Genomic DNA, 27,212 nt, shown 5'->3' on the forward strand with positions numbered 1-27,212 from the left:
TGGATGCAAATGGAGTTTGTCGGGAACCATTTTAGTCTTTAAAGTGAATTGTTGTATTTTGCTCTCCGTGGTATAATTTTGTAGAAGAATCATTTTAGTCTTTAAAAGTGACATTATTGATTTTCTGCTCTGTAGAATGTGGCATTGATTGTCTTGTCGTTTGGAACAAAGAGTAGTGTGATTTATTGTAAATAATATTTAGATTTAATAATCATTTTAATAATCGTTACGTAGTCAGACAGTCTTTTTAGATAGGTAATGAATAAATAAAAGAGGCTTCTAAGTACATAGTTTAAACTAATTAAGATTACGGATTATATATTCAAATAAATTATGAAGTTATTTTTATGTTCTGCTCTAAAATACAGTAGTAACTCGTCTCCGGAACCATCGCATGAGAAGGAGACCGCATTTATTTACATTTGTAATTTGTTTTATTGCACCGATTCATTAACTTGTTCTTATACCTATTTCTTGTTTATAATTGAAATACATAACTTAATTGGAAACTTTTTATTTACTATTTAAAAGATCGTTCTAACTTTTTTAATTTATTTCTTTTTTATTTATAAAAAATAAAATTGACAATAGCTCCCAAAATAAGTGAATTTTATTTATTATTATTTTATTGAATTATTTACAGGTACAGGAATGAAACAACGTATGTTCTAATAATTAACGATCATTTACTTTAAAATATTCATATAATTACATAATAACCTCTAACTTTGTAATAATTTGAACATAATGACTAAGATTAAAAAAAAATTTCGTTCTACCCTGATTGCGAAATAAATTATTGTTGATATTCGCCTACACAAATTAAAAGGTTATAAGTAACCGAGCGTTGCGTAAGTTTTAACAAATGGAGCGTCACTCTCACAGGAGTTCCTGAAAAAAAAAGAGGTATCGTTTAGTACAGGGGAGCTACTACAAAATTAGAAAACCCCCTCACAGACACACACACACACACACACACACACACACACACGCCTGTATTCCCATAAATGGCATAGGTACAGCACACGAAACGTTACCGCTTCGGAGCCACTTTTAGCAATTTTAGGTTTTAAGTTTGACAAAAAAGGTACAATAGTGACACCCCCCACTCCCCCTCACTCTCGTATTAAATAATATAATCGTCAGCGAGACGGCAAGATTTGAAGTTCGAATTTTGCACTTCGTAGTAAAGGGCCAGAGCCCGAGCGAGCGGCGGAACGCGCAACCGTCCGTGCAACGCGTGGCGTGTTGCAGGTTACATCGGATGCTGCTTGTTGCAGATACATTCAAGGCCAAAATCTTCGAAAGTACTGTTAAATTCTAAAAAATATGTTAGTGTTATTATTTTCACAGAGCTAATCCCATTACTGGAATACAAAATCATTTAGGTAAGTATATGCCGTAATTCTTTTTGCAAACTATACCCAAAAAATGTTACGATCATGAATGGTACATAACATTCGGGGTTCGATTCCCGTGTCGGGGCAGATATTTTTATGAAAAATACGAATGTTTGTTCTCGGGTCTTGGGTGTTTAATATGTATTTAAGTATGTATCTATATATATATATAATTATATTTATCCGTTGCTTAGTACCCATAACACAAGCTTTGCTAAGCTTACTTTGGGACTAGGTCAATTGGTGTGAATTGTCCCGTGATATTTATTATTATTTATTTATTTATTAACATAGTTACAAAAAATTCCACCCTAATATTTATTTAGCAATATTGGCTTTTTATACAAAATATGTAGGTATGTTCTACCCAAATAGGATTTGCACTAACAGGATAATAACACTCCTTAGTTTTGCTATTTTCCTATTAGTGAATTTGTTAATCAATTGTCCAATAAAGTAGAGTCGATATAGTTCTAACCATTTGGTACTTTGCGATTAAAAAAACAAAAGCGAAATATAATATTATTGTAATGAAACAATGGCTTTCAATTCCGGTAATGGATTTACCACAGTTCAAAAATAAACACATACTGGCTACTACTCTCTTAGCGAAGTAATAAAGGCGTGGTTGCATACTTGAGTTGAACTTTTACTAATGCCTTAGGTATTTGAACTTTCCAATGTATCAGTAACTTTAATTTTTGTAGACATCCTTGTACAATTTCTACGCAAAATGATGAAAACAAATATTTAATAGCGGTATTGTGCAAGAAAGTATGTTTATAGAAGCGTTTTTCGTCTTCATCTTACTGTATACCTACTGAATCCGCTATCAAGCACTGTCATCAATTCGCCACTTTATTATCTATGATTGATGACGATATTGTGGTGCGAAAAAATATTTCCTAGAAGTTTAAACACAACACACGGCATAATAAAATGTTGAGTGCATAAACTTTCTCAACCAATAGGTACTTAAGTGACTAGTTTTACGGGCCAGGCGATTTGATCTCATCTAATAATATCTATTCTATGGCGGCTTGTAAAAATGAGCTGTTACAGGGCTTGAAAACAAAACGTGCAATCTTTCTACTAGACAATGAGGATAAAGAAACAACAAAATGGCAATATTTAAAAATCATATAATTACGCCACGTAGGCATGTAATAAGTTTTATATACACACACATAACAAAAAAATAATCAAATTATTGCAAACCATTACAAAAACTATTTATTTCTCTAATAGGCAATTGCGCAATGCACTTATCATTCTAAGAGTTAAGCGTGTTTAGGAATGTTTACTTTTATATTGTCATGCAGAATCAATCATTTAGTAACGGACAAAACATTGTACTAGCGGATACAGCGTGCGGGCGACGAGGTCGCGCGGTACTTACTCGTCCTCCCAGGGACAAATGTCGTTCCGCTGTTTATGGTCACCGATGTCGCTCTTATTATCACGCTTAACAATATTGGATTCAGAAACTGACGACAGTTCGTCTTTGTGAGCAATTTGATTCGTCGCGTCCGTGTCGGACGCCGCCTCGGGGTCGCCCGAGACCCTTTGCAGGGGCGCCGAAGGCACTTTGTCTACGTCGTCGTCCACAATATCCTCGCCCACGGCCAGTGGCGCCACCGGAGCGGGATGCGGCGCCGGCCGCTCGCGTGGCAGCGTCGGCTCCGGCGCCGACGGCGGCCCGGCGGGGGCAGCGATCGGGGCATTCGGCGCACACGTCCTCGACGCAACCGCCGCAGCCGGCGTGGCCTTCGTTGCCGGCGGTGTGACCGGCTCAGCCGATACCGCTACCGAATCTGACGCCGACGAGCTCGATGTTACTACCGGCGCGGCCGAAGTGGTTATAAGCGCAGCCGACGCTGAGACTGGCGCTGCCGACACTGGAACTGGCGCCGCTGACACTGCGACTGGCGCCGCCGACGCTGCGACTGGTGCACTGGATGTTGTGACCGGCGCGGTTGAAACTACAACCGGCGCGGCCGACGTCACCATTGGCGCCGCCAGCGTTGCGACTGGCGCGACCGGCATCGTGAGCGACGCGGCTGGTGCAGAAACCTCCTCATTCGATGCCGAAACTAACGTTCCGGGTCCGGCAGCCACCGGCCCGGCCGTCATCTCCGCCGCTTCACTCTCGGGAGCACTCTCTGGAAGATCGCCGATTCCGCTACTAGCGTCTTTACTTGAGGCCGGACTGTTTTCCTTGATCGTTGATGGTTCTCTCGTTAGCTTGCGCGCCACGACGTCCTCGGGCGAGCGGGCGCTCGAGTCTACGACAGGCTCGGGCACTTTCACTTCCACTCTCAACACTTGGTCTATGGAGCGCGGTTCCGTAGGCGTGGCGTCAGCGGACGCGAAGACCGACGAGGGTTCGTCAGAGTGCGCGAGCGAGCGCGGCCCGTCGGGGGAGGCGTCCCCGGAGTCGGGGTCGTCGGGCGCGGAGCTGACGCTGATGGTGGGCGTAGGGTGCGGCGGCGCCTGCGCGGCGGGAGCGGGTGCGGGCGCAGGGCGCGGCGGGCGCGGCGAGTGCGGCGGCGAGGCCAGCGGCGCGAGGTGGCGTGGCTCCACGGCCGACAGGCGGCGCAGCGGCGGCGGCGCGCCGCGCAGCCCGCCGTCCAGCGTGCTCTGCTGCGGCAGGCGGCGCGCGCGCTCACCCGGCGCGCAAGCCACGGCGGCGCTCACGTCGGACGACGACGAGCCCGAGTCCGCCGCAGAGTCCTGCCGCCGCCGCGCGCCGCCCGGCGCCCCGCACTCCCACGGCAGCACGTCCGCGTCGTCCTCCAGGGGATCCCTTTTCGAACAACGATTTATTACTTAGTGCCTTTTTCACATGTACCAGTTGTCGGGTATCTGGTGGTGGTATATGGGCATGTAAATCTTTTAAATGTATTGTTTTTCCATTTTTTTTCATTTCGTTTCACTTTACCTACAAGTACCCAGTACAAATTAACCAACAACCGGCAGATGTGAACTTTATTGAAGCTGAGGTTTCTAGGCTGAAGTTGACGTTTCGAACTCTACCAGAGGTCATCCCGAGAGCAGCACAAAAGTTAATCATGTTACCAGATGTTAGCCTAACAATGATATGGAGCTCCCCAAAGTAACACTTGATTCAATCCCACTAAAATCATAAATGCGAAAGTTTGTTAGTTTATTTGTTTGTTTTTGGTACCTCTTCACGTCTTAACCACTGAACCGATTTAGATGAAATTGGGTACACAGAATTAAGATAGTTTTTATCCAGGAAAATTGCATAAGTAGTTGCCGCGGGATACAAACGAATTCTACGGGGACGGAGTCGCAGGGAACGGCTAGTAAACTATAGAAATAAATTACGTTACAATATCGGTACCTGAAGGGTATGATGTCGGCGAGGTTGGACTGCGAGTGCGAGTGTGGCGGCGGGTCGGGCGCGCGCGGCGGCTGTGCGGCGCTCACGGCCAACTCGTGCGCAGAGCCGGACAGCGAGCGGTCGGAGCCGCGTCGCCGCGACAGCCCGCTGCCGCTGCCCGACGTCGAGCCCGGCTTCTTCTTCACTTGCCCGCCGAAGTTGAAGAATCTGGAGTAGATGGTGTGGTGGTGGCTTGATGATTTAGGTGAACATGCTACACAAAATCAACAGAGGGTCCGCGTCGCTTTGGGGTAATTGAATTTAGCATGAAGCGGGGTCAAATCCCGGCAGATAAAACCAAAATTGTTTTTGTTTTAAAAGATCTTACGAGTATAATTCGTTGTGCAATTTTAGGTTTTGTTGCTAATATTGCTAAATAATTATAAAATAAAATTATGAAAAACATAACCGTTAATTGGGAACTTTAAAACTTAGACCATGGCACTGTCGACATCACTGATATATTGAAGCTGCAATGGTGAAAGAGATCGATACTGTCAAAGTTTCAAAAATAGGTACGTATAAACAACCTTAATGTAAAGCCGTGTAGGTTTACATATTTTTGTTTCATGAGCCGTATCGATATTTTTGCACACTTATACTTTGACAGTCGAATCCACATCCATACTAATATAATAAATGCGAAAATGTGTATGTTTGTATGTTTGTGTGTATGATTGTCAGTCTTTCAAGTCAAAATGGAGCGATAGATTGACGTGATTTTAGGCATATAGATATAGTTTATGGGCCAGAGAGTGACATAGGCTACTTTTTTATCCCGTAAAAATGCACATTCTTCGAGGGAAAAGCGCGCGATAACCGAATTCCACGCGGGCGAAGCCGCGGGCAAAAGCTAGTACTAAAACAAAAGTACAACCCGATGGCATGTTTCTCAATTAGCAACAAAAACTTCGCGAACAATAAACGGCTTTCGGTAAGCTTTTCCTTACTTGGCCTTCTTTTGATGCACATTCTTCCCCTCAGTCAGTAGCCTCTGAAAGTGGTCGGAGCGTATGAACCGCGGGTAGCAGTCCTTCTTCAACAGCAGCGAGTACACGTGGTCGGCCGCGTGGTCAAGTGCGTACCGGGACCCGGAGCGTAACCCCTCCGCCACCTTCTCTGCCGTCGCTCCGTCAATGTTGATCTCACACGGCGCTCCAGGCTTTAAGAACTCCCTGGAGATAGTAAGAGGAGTTACATACGAGTACGATGCTATAATGTTGCTCATTCAATAATGAACCGTTTCATTATTTCGACATTTTCGACTATTGCTATAGGTATATCATCGTTTAGTTCTTGTCAAAATTGGACTCAAAATGATAGGCAACAAAAATGTTAACTAACGCGAGGTATATTTAAATTACCATGATATTACAACACAAACCTTTGACTGTGAAATATGTAATTGGAAAATTACTGGTCCGAGTCTGATATTGTAACGTCTACACACATCTCATCTTATCTGACATTATAAGTAGTTTTTTGCCGAACTACACAAGGTGGAATTTTTTGCGTGATCCAAAATTTGTGCTTCTAGCTCAGATAGTGCTGGACTATAATAATATTATAATCCTTGTATACGTCTCACTGCTTAGCAATAGCCTCCTTTAAAATAGGCCAGGGCTTTATCTGCCATTCGAATAAAAAAATGCGTTTCGCCAATAACTGATTGAGTGTGTTGATAGACTTACTCATAAATAGCATCCAGTTTCCTTGGTATCTGCTTGAGACTGCTCCGCCTTAGGTCCATGACTGCGGTCCAAAACCGAATATTCTCATGTGAATACTCCTTTCGCAGGAAACTAGTAAATTCCTGCAGGCCCGTAGGGTCGGACACAAGTTCTTCGATGCTCAGCGCCCATCGCTGTACACGTTTTTCGCTTGGCACTTCCACTCTGAAGAACAATGAGGTATTGTTGATAGCTCGAGGAAAGTTACATAGGCTAGGTATGTATTTTGCAGATAGTAATTACTCGTTCAAGTGTTCTAGCGTACTCAGAATATAACTTTGTTAATTGCTAGCTATATTACTATTTTACTATATACTATAATATTATAAAGAGGTAAAGTTTGTGAGGTTGTAGGGGGTAATCTCTGGAGCTACTGATCCAATTTAGATGAAATTTTCTCACTACCACCACTGGCGTACTTACTAACTCTGCTTGCTTGCATTAGTGCTTGCATGCTTGCTTGCTTGCTTTCTTGCATGCTTGCTTGTATGCTTGCTTGCATTCTTGATTGCATTCTTACTTGCACTATTTCTTGCACATTTGGGAGTATGGTTGCTTGATTTGTTGTTTGCATGCATGCTTGCCTTCTGGCTTGCACGCTTGCTTGCATGCTTGAATGCATGCATGCTTGCACTATTTCTTGCAAAATTACATGCTCACTTGCAAGCTTGCTTGCATTCTTGCTTGCTTGCATGCTTGCTTGCACTATTTCTTGCACATTTGGGAGTAAGCTTGCTTGATTTGTTGTTTGCATGCTTGCTTGCGTTCTGGCTTGCACGCTTGCTTGCATGCTTGCCTGTATGCTTGCTTGCATGCTTGAATTCATGCTTGCTGGCACTATTTCTTGCAAAATTATATGCTCACTTACAAGCTTGCTTAGATGGTTACTTGCATGCTTGCTTGCTTGAATGCTTGCATGCTTGCTTGATTGCTTGCTTCTTTGAAATGTTTATGGTTCACGCGAGCGAAGCCGCGGGTAAAAGCTAGTTATAGAATAAAATGTTTTAATGTCATAAAGAAAACTTGTTTGATGATCGCTCGCTTAAATTTTTAAGAGTTAACTAGGTATACTTAGCGCCATCCACGAAGACGCGTGATTTTGACAAAATTAGGCATTAAACACATTGTTATAAGAACCACAGCACGCGTCATCGTGAATGACTCTACCTATACATGGTGTATTTTTGTGCAGCAATGATGTGATGGAGAATATGCTATATTAGGAAGAAAAGCGTGTACAAAGGGTGTTACAGATTCTAAGTTCAGATGTGTTCATAGATTTTAGTTTGGAGAGATTATTTGGAAAATGTGCAAGTTTAAGTTTAAAGTTAAAACAGTTATCGGTTTAATGTTTAAACTTAGACCAGCTTCAATTTCAAAATGACCTTCCGAATGAGACACTCACAGGGGGCTGTTGATTTGCCAAAATAAGGTGTCGTCGCTGACCCAAGGGTTGGAGGGCTGCGGCGGGGTGAGCCAGGGATCGTAGGGAGCGAAGGTCTCCGAGTAAGCCAAAAGGGCCTCAAGGGCAATGGACGTCTTCACTCGCGTACGGTCCAGGCTCGCTTTTAGATGTTCGATCTAGAAGGAGAAATCAGAAAGATAGGTTATTAGGTGACATTAGAGAGACAGCGAAGAACGAAGGTGTACTAATTATTTAAAGGGTTCTAAACTAGTATACTATGAGTAAAAGAAAAAACACAATTTAAATATAGCTTCTCAATTTCGTCAGATTGTGATTTCGTTTGTAAATTACATAAAATGAAAATTAGGTAGATACTATTGACATAAATAAAAAAATCGTCTCAAAATATACAGAAAACACCCATATAGGGCGTCTCAGTCACGTTTACCATATATGATGAATTATTCTTGTTTATTATGTTATTTTTCACAACAACGACAGATACGGAGAGGAGGGTTCCTACTTAATTAGTTTATACGACAACTATTTACGTTAGGTACTTCATTGATAAAGTGTCGCCTGAATCAATTAATTATTTTATCACATACAGACGATTTAATCTGTCATCTCCCAGGATAACAGGATCAAAGGAATTTGGGCACAAATTTGTGCCTCTGGGAGAGGACAGGTTAATAGTAGTTGGACGATCTTTGAAGGACTAGTCGCTGATTGCAACAGACTCAGATCAGTGAAAGCATTGGGAGAGATCCTCGCAGGATAGACTTATTATGAGAAATTATAATAGTAAAGGATATTCCTTAACTTGACAATCATTGTTCGAATAGTCGTTTCTGCGAACAGTCTCACAAGAAAGGAACAGTCCCAAGTGATAGATCAAGAAACTCAGACGGTTGGCTCAGGGGTGGTGTCATTCTTTTGAAAGATGCAAATTGTCAGGAGGTTCCTTATTCTGCCACTCCAACCACACTAGTCGCTTGATTCCTAGCTGCCCTGCTACCAGTTAAATTTAGTATTTATCACCATTAGGCCTCCCCCAAGAACCTTCGGTTGGTTCGGTAGGAAGCGGCCTGCATCCACCGTGAACCCGCGGTTTTAACCAGGTCATCCGTTCATCTCGTCGGTGGACGTCTTACGCTGCGCTTGACGATCAGCGCCTCCGCCGTCTTCATTGGAGACTAAGTGTCTCTAGCTAGAAACCCACTGACAACGGAGGCGGAGCGGTTGTAATATTCGAGCTAACGTAAAAGTGGCCACACAAAATACTTATTTCCCGCGCGGTATTCTGTGTAGCCTCTTTCACGTTAGCTCGAATATTACAACCGGTACCACCTCCGCACCACGTTGCACCGTTCCGCCTCCGCTGTGGGTTTCTAGCTTTAGTACCACAAAGTAGATAATAATTTGGTACTAATATTGTGTTGTGAACTTTGTATGGATCCAAAAAGTAAAAGTTAAAATAGAAACAGTTGATCTGTTGGTCTCTCTGAAGCGTGTGTATCTATGCTTACCTTGGAATTTTCTCTGTGTACCTGTTTTCTCAATATGTTGTGGTCAATAAGGCGTCATGGTATTGTATTGTTGATAACATTACTGTTGGTATTGAACGACGGCCACGTAGTACAAACCTCTCGGGTCAGCTGGTGGACGGAGCGCTTCTTGGGCTTGGGCACGCGCGCGCGCACGGGCACGGGGCAGGGCTCCTGCGCCACTGCGGTGCCGGGCGCGGGCCGCGCGACTCGCCAGTACGCGCGCTCCTGGCTGTCGCTCACTATCTTGTCGCCCTTCTTGCGGTCTTTTGCGAGGCGCACCTGTCGATATCAATTAATGATCCGGGTTAAGACGGTTTCAAACTAGAGTTTTTACACATACACCCACCCCAACACCCATACCCCACCCATAACATAAATTCTATACGGTCATTTTTGGCATACGCGCTTACACGTGCCTAGATTAGCTTAACTCGCGTGTACGCACTTATTCTTGCGTGGTCGCTTCCATAAACGAGCTTATAGGTACGTGGCGTTATTATACGAGAGACGATGTGACCACAGCGATCAACGTAAAATTCGCGTTGAAAAGTGACATTACTGCTTTTACAGTATTTCAGCGGTTTTGAGCAGCAGTGTATTCGAACCTTATTGCCCCAGCCTCTACTACGCGCGACCGGTAGCACAATGAGTAAACACTCGATTCATTGCGCGACCGAGACGCTAGCCGCTCTGTGGTTACAGGCTTCACACGCAATGAACAGAGATAAAACCGATCTGCAATACTTAGTCGCGACCAAGCCGAAAGGAGTGCGGACTTTTGTGTTGTATTAGGTTGTATTAATAAAAATATTATATATATTGAATTTTCAGTAGGCAAAAAAGGCATGGAACCAAATGGATATCAATCCCGCGTGATTCGCGTGATCAGTGTTTCGTGCACACAGTTTCGTTGTTTTTATAACAACGGCGGTCTATGAGGCCAGTATACGACTATGCCTATCTTACTAATTAATATTATAAATGCGAAAGTTTGTGTGTGTGGGTGTGTTTGTTACTCCATTACGCTAAAACGGCTGGAAGAATTGTATGAATTTGATTGTTCCGCGTACCTTGATTTTAGAGATATTTAAATCATAAAATAAAATAAATTCATAAAATTAGTAATGACCGCGGTAGTCTAAAACATCGTGTAAATCTCGAAATCTCGTCAGGTATAAATGTAGAGTCAGTGACATTTGGCAGTGTGTTTTATTATAATGCAACGTCAATAAAGACTACTAGATACCTATATAATTTTTGAGGATTCCCACAGGAATTGAGCAAAAGCGTAGATGTTGCGTGCGAAATCCGAGTAAACGGGTCCCCGTCGTAATCTCTAATATCGTTTGCCATAATGATCATAATCCATAACTCTTTTTTCTCTAAAATAGTCTAAACCATAAAATTTTCAGGAAATTTTAAATGGCCACCCCGTTGAATTTTATAGGTTAGGTAAGGTTTATTTTATAACAATTCTGTGAATTACTTTTAGTTTTGAAGAAAGAAGAGTTATGGCAAATAATCATTATGGCAAACATCACATTATGGATTTTAATATGTATGGATTCCTATATAGACCCCAAGAGTATGCTCATAAAACATGGTCTAACAAGAAAAGGTTAGAATCTAACCTGTTCCTCAGCCTGCATGGTAATGAAGTCCCACTTAGCTGCCAAGTTCTTTTTCAAGTTGGCGAGTGCCTCGAGCTCGTACTCTTCTAAGCCGTGGCGTTGCTTATTGCGAAGAGTCCGCTTGACGAGGTAGATGGCGTACTCCACATTGTCGGAGCCGCCGGTCGGCGCGGTCCCGACGCGGGGCGGCTGCCACGGCCAGTAGTACGGGCTCTAGAGAACACGTGAAATTAGAAATAAGTTGATGGTAGGTATGGTCAAGGACTTTAATTCATGAGCCACCATGGAACTTTTTCAAAGGAGAAGTCATTACGATTTTCCTTGTTAATAAGTATCGGGTGTCCCAAAAAGGACGCAAGATTTAAATTTGCCGCCATTTTTGTATTTTAGTGCTGGCAACCCTAAAAAAAAACTATTTGACAGCTGAATGTTTAGGGTTTGTAAAAATAGCGGGTTTTACGAAAGATCAACGCGTTTTTATTATTGAACAATATTTCAAAAGAAGTTTGGCGTGTTCGGTTCGAAAATTCCGTGCTAATGAAAATGTGTTTTTCATCAATTTCAAATCTTGCGTCCTTTTTGGGACACCCTTTATATGCGATATTACCACGGCTTTTTTAACGTCGGTATCGCAAAATATAAATAACGGTTTCTTATTTACCCGATACTACAAACTAATTATACTTACTTGAAATCTATAAAGAGAAGAATCATCCTTTAACATAGGGGTTTTAGAATCGTTGACGGGAAATAAGTAACCATACTGGCAGAGCTGATTGGCTAAATTCATTGCTTCCACTGAAACAGAAAAAGAAAATCAATTTTAATATACTTACCTAGGTTAAAATTACTACGAGTAGTTCCAGTTAAGTACTTATTTTTAAATGGTATTATGAAAGTGTTTAAGTAGATAACTACCTACAGTAATAAAAACACACAACAGTGAAAAGAGATGTCATAGTCTAACGCGAAGGTGATTTCAATTGCGTTGAACAACTCTTTCTAATGTCATCTTATGAAGTTTGACAAAAAGAAATGGTGAATGTGATTGATGCAGTACGCGCGTTAAACAGTAAAACCTTCCTTATTAACAATAGCAAGACCATCAACCATAGCACCGTGAGCTGCGTTGTCAGAATCTTAGTCATGTCTTAATATGTAGGTAGTATACTCTTACAACACTTGAAACCCTAACATGACTATTTCCTAAGACTGCTTATAATTAGTATCAATAAAATACTTATAATTTTTATAGGTCGTACTAAAACTTTCGACTAAACAATTGGCACAAAATTTCGGGATTCGACAAAAAAAATGTTATTATAACTTGAAAGAGTGCCCCAATCGCTGGCGCTGTCTCGTTGGGTATGTGCGTGAGCTCCTGGTGTCCGTATACGGCGGTAATTGACGTTTAAAGTTAAGCAACTTGTTTGCGGCTTGGCGGAATATTTCATTTCGAGTGTGGGGTCAAAAAATCGATTACGATTGGATACACCAGCGTGTAGTTTTTGGTGAAATAATGCTTCATAGTTTACGAAAAAAAAAACAGAAAAAAAGGCAATATTGATAATAGCGCCATCTAACGGGATATTGATAATGAGCTAACCAGTATTTTGTAATATCTATAGTTTTTGTTCTTAAAAAAAGAAGACTCCTCAAATACTAAATGATTTTCCCAGGGCTACAATTGATAAAATAACTAGCAACCCTAAGAACATAAAAAACATAATTAAGAATTTACTTATTAAGGGCAACTCATAGCCTAGCAACTAAAATCTTTAAAAATAAAGATTAGCTAGGAATATCACTTAACTAATTGTAAAATTGTTATGAAATAAACAGTTATAATTTTTTTTTTTTTTTACTTTCTGTCAAGTTTCTTGCGGCGCATTTTTCTTGGCCATGACATGATGGCCTTTCCAAAAGTGCTGGTAGTATGACAAAGTGACATCGGCGGAGTTAGTGCATTGGACAATTCCATGTAACTGATTTTAGCCAGTTTCCAATATTTACTCCTAATTCGTTGATATAAAACAAATATGCAGTTAAAACGATCTCATGTAAAACTATACGTAGTGCAGATATGCGATATTTGCATTATCCGATGACAAGTAACATGTAACAGAACCCTTTGCGGCCTGCTTACAAAATAAACGTTTAGTCTTCGTTTACTTTAACGTTGAATTTAACGTTGGATTGACTCACCGTTGCTTGTTTCGTCGAAATTGAACCGCTCCATTAGCCATCCGACAAGATCATAACCTGCAAAATGTAAAACGAGACATAGTTTAACGTTACACATGTGTAGGTACCTATACGAAACTAAGCAGAATTATTATTTCGTACCTAATACGCAATAATGTTGACAACGCGCGTATTCAATTATTATATATATCCATACTATAAACTATAATACTACATAACTATATAATATTATAAATGCGAAAGCGTGTTTGTATGTTTGTGTGTTTGTCCGTTTTTCACGCCGTAACGGAGCGACGGATCGACGTGATTTTTGGCATAGAGATAGTTTATGGGCCCGAGAGTGACATAGGCTACTTTTCATCCCGGAAAAATGCACGGTTCCCGAGGGAACAGCGCGCGATAACCGAATACCACGCGGGCGGAGCCCCGGGCAAAAGCTAGTTACCTAATAAAATTAATGGTGCATTCTAAAATCTTCGACTACTTATGTGATTTTAGAAGGAAAAACGCCTTTTATTTTTGACAACATTACTCTTGCAAAATACACTGTCGCTATCACTCCTGTTTATTCAGTTAAGCAGCGGCGTAGTCAGGTAACCAAAGGCCCTGGTGCAAAAAATAAACTAGGGCCCCAACGAAAATATCTCAAATCGTTTGTTCCGTATTCGTCGTGTTCCGAATTCGACGTAAGTACTCCAGATTTGTCATTTATATTTTGTAAGTTAGAGTCCAAGCGCTGCTCCGTCTAGCCCTCCGGTAGCTACGCCACTGCGTAAGTGTGAGAGAAGAGTACAATTTAATCGAATCTAAATTACTAAGGTATATTATTTTTGCTTTCTTTTACAGTCCATTGTTTGCACGTTTCACAGAGTAAAGTATCTAGTTGTACCCAGTTTATACTTTTTACGCATTAGGCAATTAGGTACATAAATTATTCACATACTCGTAGTAGCTTCGCAAAAAATGACTCGGTGCCATATCAGAGTTTAATGCCATCAATAGCTAAGAACAGGGTAAGAATTGGCGACGGTGAACGGCCGCAGACATTAAATATGAGCCAGTTATTGATTTTATAATCAGACAGGCAGCATATGGCGGACTGGACTACCGAGATCGTAGGTATACTTAGTTCTAGATTATTTTTAGTTCTGTTCAAGAAAGGATATAGTTAGATATAAGCAACAACATGCAACTTCAACGATTCAATTGTTAAAATAACACACCTACTTGTAAAATATTGTAGATAACAAAACTTTGATCTGTTTTTTTTTTCTGCGAAAAGCATCAGCTTTGCAAAAGTACGTAGCCATCTATCTGCAAATATACTATAGTAGGTTGAGGAAGAGTAAAATGTCGGGATCCTAAGTTGTTTCGCCTGCGTGAGAGATAGCCTCACGACTATAATTAACTAAGATTGAGATAAGACTCGTAATCTTACCCATAAAGGCACACGGAATGTAGGTGAGAAAGAGTTTCTGACTTCGTACTGGCACACCTGTTTCTGGATCTTGCATTTCTTTTATCAAACTTTCCATCTGAAAATAAACATAATTCATTTAATAAAACCTTTTGAGCGTTACTTTTTTGTTATCAACACTGGTCTGATTGGTTTTTAGATTTAATAGCAGTGTGCGCTACCTACGAAAAAATTTTTATGTAATGTTGGTCGTACCGAATACCATATCGGCACACCCAGAGACTTAATTCTCATTCTCATCGAGATCACATATGGTCGGAAAAACGCCCATCGTTTTCATTCCGAAATGCGTAGTAAAAATCATTTAGCATAGGCACGTTCACATATTACAGCAATTGGAGCACTTTAGGTTATTAAATTACTTGTATTTTTTGACACTTGAAGACCTTTTTGAATAACAAAGTGACATCGAGTTCGATACTCTATTACATATAAGTACTCGTATCTTATGGTGGGGATAGTCTTCTCGATAATGTAGAAAATTGATCAGCTGGGTTCACATGATAGTGACCGAGCGAGCAACCGTCTACTTAACATCTCAGAGCAAAACATTAATGCCGCCAAGAGTCCAGATGATAAGTACTCGGACTCGTACTTAAAACAGACCATTTTTTTTTGTAGAGCACCTAAACTTTGAAAACGAAACGAAACGAATGTGCTCTGGAAAGGTTACAGTGATCATTATCATCGTCATATCAGCCGTAAGACGTCCACTGTCGGACATAAGTAGGTCTCCCCATAGACCTCTAATTGCCACAGTTGGAAGCGGCCTGCACATTCCACAGCGAACCCGCGGCTTTAACCAGGTCATCCGTCCCCGTCCATCTTCTGTTCTCTATTCCAGAACATTTCGGCCCCAACGGCCATCTGTTCTCCGTGTAGTAATCAGTGATCCTAATTAGGCAAATCGTAGATATTTCGATTTTTAAGTTTGGTTAACTTGTAAGAGAGTTTATAATGTTAATGTCACATAGACACCAATCTTTGCCGTTATTATTAAAACACATTTAATTGCCGCTAACAACGGGTTCACACGAACTTGCGTGATACAAAAGTTTCGCATAATGGCCGTGGCGATAGCATGCATGGTCCCACATCATAAAATTGGCATGAAACTGATTTGGTTAGGTTTTATCATTATTTAAAGGTGGGCAAAGTTAATACAAACGCGGACTAGGTATTGGCAAGAAAAGATTTTAGCAAATTTAGTTCAGGAAGGGCGGAATGAAAATATACGCTATCATGTAGTATTTAGGTACCTATATGTATATATTTAGATACGTAAATCGTGATATTGTAACTCATACTTCAAAATACGCTTCTTACTCAATTTATATTTATCATAAATCTGGCTTAAGGTGACGCATCGCTAAACAATTAATCGAAAACAGAGCGTTTGTACCCCGCAACCCGCTCACACCCCTCTACTTTTTACGCGGCTTGCGTGTCACAGTCGACCGTATGTTACACTGACAGCGCCTAGACAGCGCGCTAAAACAGACAGAGACGTCTTAGAGTTGCCCTTACAACTTTTTTTTAGTTTTTTTGCAAATAACAGTAGGTAAAGAAATCACGAGTATTTTTAACTGACTTCAAAAAAAAGGAGGAGGTTATCAATTCGGTTGTATTTTCTTTTTTTATGTTTGTTACCTCAGAACTCCGTCATTCGTCTAGTAATGCTTTCAATTAGGTCCCATATGCACCAAATCAGGATCTGATGATCGGATCCTAAGGAAATCGAGGGAAGTCTTCAAATATTGTAGGGACACCTATGGTAATTTCGATATATTTAGTAGTAACTTGTGCATTTGCTCTTGAAAATCTTCATTTCGTGAAGTGGAACTGATGATGAAGACCACATTTGACCAACCGAGCTACTACTTGATAACAAGTACCTCACGGGTTGAATTTCAATGACTTTAACACAGTTGCCAAGCAATAATGGAACGGGTGACGATGCACCAGGACTCCTCAATAATGAAAGTCTCTGCATCGGAAAAAGCAACTTTTTGTAAAAGGTGACGAGCAGTTGACATTAAACTATTGTATCTTAGATCTTTTACACCGAAAGGCGTGAAAAAAAATATAACGCAAAATTGAACTGACTACAAAAAAACCATGAAAATAATTTTCTACCATTCTGAAGTCGGTGCCTCAGCACGAGCCAGCAGGAGTAATTGAAGCCCAATATACGCGTATAGTATGTAGGTGAGGTAGACGACTATATAGGTCCACTCCTGCTAGCCCGTGCTGAGTCACCGATTTCTGAATGGTAGAAAATTATTTTCATGGTTTTTTGTAGTCGGTTCAATTTTTTATTCTTATGGAACTATTTTACAAAATTTTATTAACTTGCAATATTTGTATTGTGTGTTGTTGTTGTTGTGTTATTGTTTGTAAAATCTTGCAAGTGAATTTTGACTCACTTCTAGTGGTCTGATTGACGTGAAATTTGGCATAGGTACTTATGTGGGGTGGATGACAGTGCAAGTACAATCCACAAAAAGCACAGTCGACAAGAGCTTGTATTAAAAATTAAATTTATAGATTTCGCCTGCCACCATATATTGTCCATTTGATAGTAAGTAGGTTGAGACCCATTAGACATAAGAAATCTCGGGCCGTAAATGTAGGCAAGTACTGCAGAGCAAAAAGTAAATAATACAAACATACGGTTTTACAGGTAATTTTTTATATTTATCTTTTTTAATATTAATATTTTACTTATTTACACTTAACACAGTTATTTACTAATTTACATAGGTATTTATATTATACATTTTAATTATTTATATTAAAAAAATATTATTTACACAAACATTATTAAAAGACAACACAATCATTTATAGCCGTTTGTTAAATTTATTCATTTAGATCTACAAGATCTGCCAATGGCTGTATTTAACCAATAAGTTCTATAAACAGCCCGAAGAGGGCGTTGTTAAACTAGTATATAAGGAGATAACTCTTAGAAATAAAGGCCTTTTTTCCGCCATCATCGGTCGGCACCAAACAATTAATCTGTATTTTATTCTTCCCAGAATTAAGATTGGTTTTTGGAGTCTTTTTGTATTTTTTTATTTCAACTCCAAATTTTGTTACTTTTACGATCATCCCGTAAAATCCACATCGAAAATACAAACTGAAACATAGATCAGAAAAACCAGGAAAGCGCTGGTCTCTTTTTCTGGTTTTTCCGTGCATCTTCATTTTCCCAGAATTACCCAAATTTAACACCGTTATTATTCGGAAACTGACATAACATAATTTGAGTTGTCAACGTTAGCTACACACCGAAAACTCAGATTGCAAGCCTACTCGTTCTTGATTTTCAGAAACTAATTTCATTATAGCTAATCTGCAATCAAACGAACACTTATGCTGAGAAAGTTTTACAAGTTCCATTATAAAATGATTAAAATCAATTATTCGGTGCCCCAAATCTTGATTTTCGGTCTCAATCTGAAACAAACGTTTATTTTACTCTAGATATTGTAAGGGTCAACTTTTTATTTAAGGTTCAACTGTGTTATTTTTAGTACAATACAAATATTCGTAACACCACAGATCAGTACGGTCAGCATCAAAAGTAGCTGCGTATTTTTAAACTTTGTCGTTATACAACAACGTACTTACACCATACAAATTTGGCAATATCCTAATACGACAAAGTAAAAAAATGATCCGCTACTTTGGGTGCTGACTATACAGTGAAATCACAGTAAAAAAGGCAAAGTAGAAAAAGCTGTCTTATATCTTTAAAATTAACCTTTTTAGAACCTAAGTACAAAACAATACAATACTCCGACTTTATTGTACACCAAAGTATAAGTACATTCGTTTACTGGCTTTAAGTTAATACAAAACTTACTGATACTTCAGATGCGCATTCTAATACTATGTTGAGAGATGAGTTATTTTTCTCACATTATATTTCTATCTATAATAGAAAAAAAAACATTTTTACAAGTTTCAAACCAAAAAATATGATCTTTATTCTGCTCACGTAAAAATTGGCAATAAAAGAAATACTTACTGTAGCTGTAGACCTACATAGTTTCTTCAAGAAGGTCCTTATTATTCTTATCTGCAGTCCTTAAATAAATTTTCTTATTTATAAACTTGAATTTGTTATTAATTATACTATAATTACTATGTAGGTAGGTAGGCGTTTTCAAAAAAAAGTGTACCTTTTCTTTCAAAATGTATTTAATTTTTTCATATAAACTTTATGTCAGTTTTGTGACGCCCATACCGAGTGTATGAAAAAAAAAACGTTACAAAACTGTCATTTTTGATAGGGACTTTTTTTTAAACCATCGGAATCGATTGTACTTTTGATTCTGAGAAGGAAAAACTATATTTTTTCCAAAATTGAAAAAAAAAGAATGAATACGCTTTTTTGTGAAAACGCCCAGGTAGGTACTAAAATCTTACGAGATTAATACATTTTGTAACTGCATACATTGGCGAATTTTCTCGTTTTCTAAAGAAACGAAATTAAAATGAAGCGATATTAACTTCAATCAAGAGTTGATATTCAAAGTAAGTAGATCTTTAAAATTAATATGGATACATACCACTACATACCCTTGCATAAAATCGATTGACATTGTTTTATTTCCACCTAAATTCGAAGACGGCTCCATGACTTTATTCTCAGAACTTTATTCTAATGATTGCTTCCTGAAAGATAATAATGTATTTTTATTATTTGTGTTACTGCTTATTGAAATGTGAATAGTTTTGTAAGTATAGTCAATGGCTTTTTGTACAAACACTGAATTGCAATAATTAAAGGAATAAAATCGATTTTCTACAGTACCTTTAGATTTCTAAAGTTTAGAAGTTAATGTTTTCGCGTACTTAGGTACTTGCAGTTCACTATTGGTTCACACACATACTTTAGAATATTTTTAACTATTAATTACCTTACCTACCTACCTACTTACCTATCTAAAAAGTAGGTAAGTACTTAGGTATTACCTATTATACTCGTATAAAACTAGAAGCAGATAGGGAATATTACTGCAATGTTCTGCCGTCAGAATGCAGCACTAGCACAAACCGTAATCGAATGCCTTTTAAATGTCCGTAAGATACCAAAATATCACATTATATCAATAAAATTTTTGGAAATATAGCTCTATTGTTACTTTCGATGTAAATATCATATTATTTTGTTAGTATGTCATATGTCATGAACCGTCATGGCGACAAACTAAGAACTGACGTTGTCATGGCGATTTGTTTACGTTTTGTGCCAGTGAACTGTAGAAATATAATGATTACTCACCTTTTCTTAATCATAACCATACATTTATGAATTAAACAACCTTTCTTTTTCCTTTTTGAAGATCCGACATTTTTTTCCCATTTATTGCTCGGTATTATTTTATATGCGATCGATGGCGCGTGGCAGTTCGACTAGCATAGGTCCGTCGCTGACAACGCCGGCGGCGGTCTGAGGCATGCGCTGAGAGGGGACTGGTTTCATAGGGTTTCATACAAAATACGAGCGCGCGCTAGCTTATATTAAAATGTCGTAAGCGACAAAACGGTTTTTGTCGTTTCAACTACAAACTACAATTTAATAAAATAAAATCCAACTTGAATGTTGAAGTATGGGTTAAAACTAATTTAATATGAAAATTTGGAATCTTAATTTGATCTGGGTTGCCTGTAACAAGCAAATCCCTGTCTTACAAGAGGTATCTTTGATATTTTTTTCTGTGCTATAAAATTTTACGAATCGTGTTTCGGCAACTTGGAAAACAAAGTTATTGAAATGAAGAATCAGGTTTTCAAATATCACTTTGATATGTTTTGTAATTGCTGAGATAAAACTAGATGTTTTTCACCAAAATGCCCAATTCGTCGTCTTAAAACTTGGATCAAGGTAGAATTCTTTAAAAACGCTGGTTCAAAAATCAGTTATTTAATGATTTTAAATTCACTGTTAGCTCAATGCACCTACAAAGTTATTAAATTTGTTAACTTCATTAATAGCCGATTTACGGATTAAATTTAATGCTGTTTTACCCAGCTCTGTCACTTTGAATTAGAGTTTCAGGGGTTTCGCAATTATTGAGGCTTTAACTGCTACAAACGGCTGCACGATTTATAACAGGAAAAAGTTATTTTTACCTAGCATTACTTTTTCCATTGTTAATTTGTTGCGGAGATTTTAAGGGTCGATTATTTGCCTTATTATTAATTTTTTCAAGCAAGAACAAGACAATTTATTAAAAAAAAATGAGCAAACACAATCACGTAATTACATCCCTATAAGATTACTTGTTTTTGTCTGAAACTTTTGGACACAATAGACTGAAAATATCCACACCTAATTTTCTGGCACCTAAATAAATGACAATAAGTATAAAACTTTTAACAAAAAAGTAAAACCGACTCCAAAAAAATAACAAAAAATAGAACCGACTACAAAACCCTTGAAAATACTTTTCTAGGTACGTACTAGCTCGAAGTCGGTACCTCAGCACGAGCCAGCAGGAGTGGGACCTATAAATTTGAGGTTTGCCCTCGATTTCCCTAAGATCCCATCATCAGATCTTAACTTGGTGACAACGGGACTACCTCAGAAGAATAATCTTTCGAATAAAAAAATAATTTTGAAAATTGATTGAGTAATCGGTGAATATACATAAAAACATACAAACATTGGAACATAGAACCTCCTCCTTTTTGAAGTCGGTTAAAAATAGGTCACGATTCTATTTCCTAACAACCTTTCCAACACAAAAGCCGCAAAAAAACACCCCTCGCTTCCTTGCCCTAAAAATAAATCTAAAACAAAATGATGAGTCAAATTTCTTTTGATTTTAGCGACGTCATTCGTATCCTTTTAGGTCAACGTGCACTTGAGCCGAGTCGCGGCCCGAGAGGCCTGCGACGACCCTCGAGCACCCTCGGCCCCATCGAGGGCTCTCGAAAACAAAGCCGATGCAGCGGCAAACTCGATCAAGCTCAACCAATGACGGAGATGCAATCGGATTTAACGCTAAGATTATTATTATAGAAGAATATCGAGCCGACTGCACTCTTAGGTTTTTTTTTATGGTATAGGGGGCAAACGAGCAGGCGGATCGCCTGATGGTAAGCGATTACCGTCGCCCATGGACACCTGCAACACCTGAAGAGTCACAAGTGCGTTGCCGGCCTTTAAGGTAGGAGTACGCTCTTTTCTTGAAAACTTGAAGGTAGTAGCGGTCCGAGAATACCGCAGGCGATAGTAGGTAGTAGTAGGTAGTAGGGCAAAATTGAGCCTTGGTTCCGGTGCAATCTGTGTCAACTCATTTTGCAATTTCTTCATCTTCTCAATGAAGTTAATTTCTCTAATTGTAAAACATACGGCGTAGTTTTTAAGGACGACGCATGTTACGCGACTACCGTTTGGAGCGTCGGGAATTCTCAAAAAAATAGTATATGCCCTCCTCCTTTTTTTGAAGTCGGTTAAAATTAAATTGAATTTCATTTTCAATTTCAATTTGATTGAATCTCATTTGAAGGGCGTTAACGCACGTTAACTGCCCTTACATAAGATGTTGTATGGTATTTTTCACAACCGGAGAAAATGTCTTTCTCTGAGATGTCACGTTCTTCTCGAAAATGTGCGATATTTTCGCATTCAAACCTTTCAATAGCACCTAATTATGTGTGCAATTCATGATTATACTTCTAGCTATTTACGAAACATAGTTTCCTTGTAATTTTTGCATTATTTAAAAGTAAATTCTCTATGTACCTATACATAAAAATGCCAAACAAAACATATAGCGAGATTTCAAAAACAAGTGTAAAACGACGCTACTACCAACGAATTCGCAAACTAAGGAGTACCTACTTATTGAAGAAATTTTTAGGGTTCCGTAGCCAAAATGGCAAAAACGGAACCCTTATAGTTTCGCCATGTCTGTCTGTCTGTCCGTCCGCGGCTTTGCTCAGGGACTATCAATGCTAGAAAGCTGTAATTTTGCACGAATAAATATGTAAACTATGCCGAGAAAATGGTAAAATTAAAAATAAAAATAAAAATTTTTTTAGAGGTCCCATAGTGTAAATAAAGTGGGGTTTTTTTTTCTCATCCAATCTTGTAGTGTGAGGTATCGTTAGATAGGACTTTTAAAACCATTAGGTGGTTGATAAAACGATTTTTCGATTCAGTGATTTGTTTGCAAAATATTCAACTTTAAAGTGAAAATTTTCATTAAAATCGACCTTCCCCCCCCTCTAAAATCTAAATCGGTGGGTGGAAAAATTTGAAAAAATTCAGATGGTAGTAAGTATATCAAACTTACAAGGAAAACTATAAGGGTTAAGTTTTCTTGAAAATAAATAGCAGCCTAAGTATGAAAATATACGTAACTTGGAATATTCCGTACAAAATACGAAATCCTTAGAAAAGTATTACTTAATTTTTTTATAATGGCTACGGAACCCTATTTCGGGCGTGTCCGACACGCTCTTGGCCGGTTTTTGTATGCAGATTTTTCGTAGTTAAACTGATTAAATGCTTATTCACAGATTCAACAATTGTGCTGTACCTAAGTCCTACCCATGTACCTACATATTTGCTCTGTTCAGTTAATAGGTACTTTAGATGTCTTGAAGATTTTACTAACTTTAAAAACATTTTCTCAAAACTTCGTTATTCATAGGCAATCTTTTTATTTGAAACAATATTTTTTCAGATAGGTGATATAAACTTTACCTACATTTTATAAAAATAAATTATGAAAAAGTCATTTATTGTCAGTTGAACAATTTCAGGTATTTTAATTAACAGCTGTATTTTGTTTTGTTTTCGACGTTTACATTATAGGTAAATAGGTATTTCGGTAAAGTACTCGCATAGTTAAATAAATTGAGATTTCTTCTACCTATATATAGGTAGGTAGTGCCACCAGAGTTTTGAGGTCACGCACACAAAAACGTTCCTCAATCATTTCATTCGTTCACCTTTTGTGCAATCAGTTCTTCATGTGTGTGTAATCATTCACTTCAACTCTCGTGGCACTACCTGTACCTAATTGAGACCAGCGATGTTACGGAGCTCCGATTCCGTTTCCGTTAAGTCGGAACTTCCATTTGATATTAAACATCCGTTTCGGTTCAGGTTTCGTTACTTTTGAAACGGAAGTAATATCGGATGTCAATGCTTACCGCGGCGACTGGACATGAGCGGCGTAGCGTACATCAAAAACAAACAGAAGGCTAATTATGTAACGTCTCTGACACTCGCGATCACAATCTAATGCCAGTTTTTGTATGCGAAAACTATCATTTGATTGTGATCGGGAGTGACAGAAACGTTTCGCAATAGACTCCGGTTTAGTAGACCTATCCTTAACAACTCAGGCTCCATTTTTGGTTCCGATTCCGTTTCTGGTTCCGATAAACAAAATTGAAAACATCTGGTTCCGCGTTCCGTTCCGATAAAACCACATCCGTTACATCCCTGCTTGAGACAATGACGGACGAATTATAGTTAAACTTAAGTGTTTTAAGACATGAAAGTTACATATTACTTAGTGCGCTAAACTGCGGCCGTATAAGCGTCGGTGGCCGGTGATTTGTCTCGGGAGACGGGAGCGCGAAGGCTAAGGTGGTGACGTCACGGGCGATCGATCGCGCGGGTCACATCCCGCGGTCCGGGCCCGGCGCGCCGTCGCTCCAACAATCACTGTACATGTGTTCCTTTATTTTGAAACCGGATTCCCAATATTTGGCAACGTTCATTAGCACGATACTGCACTGATTGTACGATCGAGGGGATGAAGATGAAACTATCTGTTGTCCCAATGTTATTAAGAATATCGTTGAAGCGTGTAGGGTAAAATATGTTAGCGAGTGGAGAACGTTCACAATATTTACTAACCTAATTAGGTACTGCTGGCGGAATCCATTAGCAAAACTATTATAAGAAACCATTTGCAGATATTTCCATCATTACATCTTACATCATTATATTTACATCATTCAAAACGGCCAAAGTCGTTAAAGTCCGGACTAGAATGCTCCATTTTACATTATAGTATTGCTTTGGGATAGAGTGCCAAATTCAATCCCAGGTAACTGCATGGAGTGAACGCGTCAAACCTCAGTTTGAGGGTGAGTGTATTGAGCCAATCAGAAGTGGAGGACGGCTAAATGGCGGCGGGAGTTACGGACCTACACAGCCCTTTTATCTCCACACCGACCCCTGCTCTATGAATAAAACGGTACTTCGACTGCGAGCCTAAAATTAAAAACTGTTGGGATATTTTCCTTTGAGTGTTAGCCACGAGTACCTAGATCCATTGTTATTGTGATCCATTGCAAAGTCATCATGTGACGTCAAGAAAATATGGCCGTTCCACTTTGCTTTTTGTCTCATCGTTCGTTATCTGGCATGATCCCAAAACTCCCGAAGGTTTTCTTATAAGTAGGTTCCTGCTTATTACTGCGTGCAAAATTCGAGGGAGATATTCCACCCCCTGAGAAAAATGGCTTTCATTGTTGAATATTTGCGCCTAATTTACGGTAAATACGGTCGTGATGTTATGACAATGGTTAGAACAGCATTCTTGGAATCAAAATGTGTTTCCCTGTTTGTTATTCAAGCGTCTATTGTGCGTAGTGCTACCCTGCGCGCCCAGGGACAACAAAGGGTTGCAGCGGAGCGTGCGAGGCCCAGCTACAACGAGCGGTTAGGCTGTAAATCACAAATATCAACGGCAGAAACAATACATCGCTAGTTATCAAAGTAACATTCTCGTGTAATAGCTTTCGCCAATTAATGTAATGGATCGTAGCGCAGTTATCGAAGCGGTTGTCGAGGCGGATTGTGTACGAGTGTTACGAACGCGCTGCCGTGACCGCGGGGCATTCAAGGCTTCTGGAGTATTGTCAACAGAGATTAGGCTGAACAAGGCCCGTAGCATTACCAAAGCTTTATCGCGTATTGACCTTCCTCGACTAGACAGAATCGAAACTACGTTTAATCCACAATTATTCCAACATTAGAGACCTAGACTTTGTTATATTAACGCACACGGTGTAAATGCGTCTTAAAAGTATTTAAATTCCTTCACATTATGCATTTCGTGCAAGGAGTTCGCCTTATAAATACGAAAAGAAGCGACCAGCATGGCTGGGTGAAGCGTCCCTATCGATTTTCGGAAAAGCCAAAGGCGGCGCTCTAGGCTTCGTGTTAAAAATAAATAGCTAGAGGAAGGCGTTGCTTTATGAATCGAAGTGATGCATAATGTACACAGGAAAATGGCGGGTATACTGAAATAGAAATCAAAGTGCTGAGGATTAAGTGGTGTTTTCTAATGGCGTTTAAAAATAAGTGTTTTCCATCAGTAAATATTGTGAAAAATGCTAGTCTTTGGCTTACCTAAGTAAAAACAATCTGAAGGAATTTATATTAAAGACGCCACTGAAAATGGGACTTATGAAACTCGGGAATAAATGAAAAAAATAATTGCTGACTACTGTATCTGTAGCGCTAAAACAACTAAAACTAGTCGGTTAGAAGAAAATAATCCTTCTAATTACGGGCGCAATTTATAAATCCGTCGTCTAAAAACCTCTATGCAAATTTTCAGCTTTCTAGAGCTAAAGATTTGTGCTAGGCGTTGATGAGCCAATCAGTCAGTTGGTGAGTGAGTAAGTCAGTCCATCAATCAGTTAGGACTTTTTTTTAATATTATTGATTGTACTATTGAAGAAATATGTATGGGTATGTAAGGACTGGCTGAAATGTAGTATTTTTACATAGGTACTTAAAAATACTATACCTATTTTTCGTCAATCCTTATACAAATGAGTGAGTGAGTGAGAGTGAGTGATTGAAGTCTAAAATATCGGTAGGTATGTACGAGTAGGTGACTTCTGCTGGCACCGACTACAGACTGGTAGAAAATCATTTTCATGGTTTTTTGTAGTCTGTTAAATTTTTTGTTATATTTTTTTTTAATACTGAACGTCCCTGTTCTACATTTTTTTTAAAGTTTTTCTTCAATAATTATATTTTCTTTCAGTGAACTATTTTTTATAGCTTGGGCTGAAAAATACTATATTTGTCCAATAAATAGTTGGAAACTCTCTTTGTGATACACGTACAAGAGCGAAGTCATCCCTTTAAGGAATATCTACTAGTTAATCTTTGAGGGATGAGAGGTGCTCCTTCAGTTATGGATCGACATAGAGTGAGTTTAAAAGTCAGCTGAAGCTACAATACAATGCCCACCAGGGTGCATACTAAGCTAAGATCTACATAGAATATGCCCCTTTATTTTATGATTTTCGCCTAATCCTACTAGTCCTACTACTCCTACTAGTATTATGAATGCGAAGGTTTTTGAAAAGGATTGTGTGTATTTTTGTTACTCTTTCTTGCTA

General features: G+C 39.1%; 1 protein-coding gene across 4 annotated transcripts in view; it reads right to left on the reverse strand.

The window, feature by feature from the left end:
- Nucleotides 1-666: 666 nt before the first annotated feature.
- The window catches only part of LOC141428022 (uncharacterized), a 42,769-nt gene continuing 16,223 nt past the window's right edge, over nucleotides 667-27,212 (reverse strand). For all 4 annotated transcript variants that reach the window (XM_074087702.1, XM_074087701.1, XM_074087699.1 and 1 more), the window contains 11 exons: nucleotides 14,766-14,862; nucleotides 13,328-13,384; nucleotides 11,811-11,920; nucleotides 11,123-11,335; nucleotides 9,588-9,770; nucleotides 7,942-8,117; nucleotides 6,498-6,701; nucleotides 5,757-5,981; nucleotides 4,768-4,974; nucleotides 2,800-4,206; nucleotides 667-891 (listed from right to left, as the gene is read on the reverse strand). In XM_074087702.1, the coding sequence (XP_073943803.1) occupies nucleotides 831-891; nucleotides 2,800-4,206; nucleotides 4,768-4,974; nucleotides 5,757-5,981; nucleotides 6,498-6,701; nucleotides 7,942-8,117; nucleotides 9,588-9,770; nucleotides 11,123-11,335; nucleotides 11,811-11,920; nucleotides 13,328-13,384; nucleotides 14,766-14,862 (2,940 nt within the window). In that variant the 3' untranslated portion in view covers nucleotides 667-830. The remainder of the gene's footprint in view (nucleotides 892-2,799; nucleotides 4,207-4,767; nucleotides 4,975-5,756; nucleotides 5,982-6,497; nucleotides 6,702-7,941; nucleotides 8,118-9,587; nucleotides 9,771-11,122; nucleotides 11,336-11,810; nucleotides 11,921-13,327; nucleotides 13,385-14,765; nucleotides 14,863-27,212) is intronic.

This window comes from Choristoneura fumiferana, chromosome 5, assembly GCF_025370935.1.
Source record: "Choristoneura fumiferana chromosome 5, NRCan_CFum_1, whole genome shotgun sequence".
NCBI classification, from domain to species: Eukaryota; Metazoa; Arthropoda; class Insecta; order Lepidoptera; family Tortricidae; genus Choristoneura; species Choristoneura fumiferana.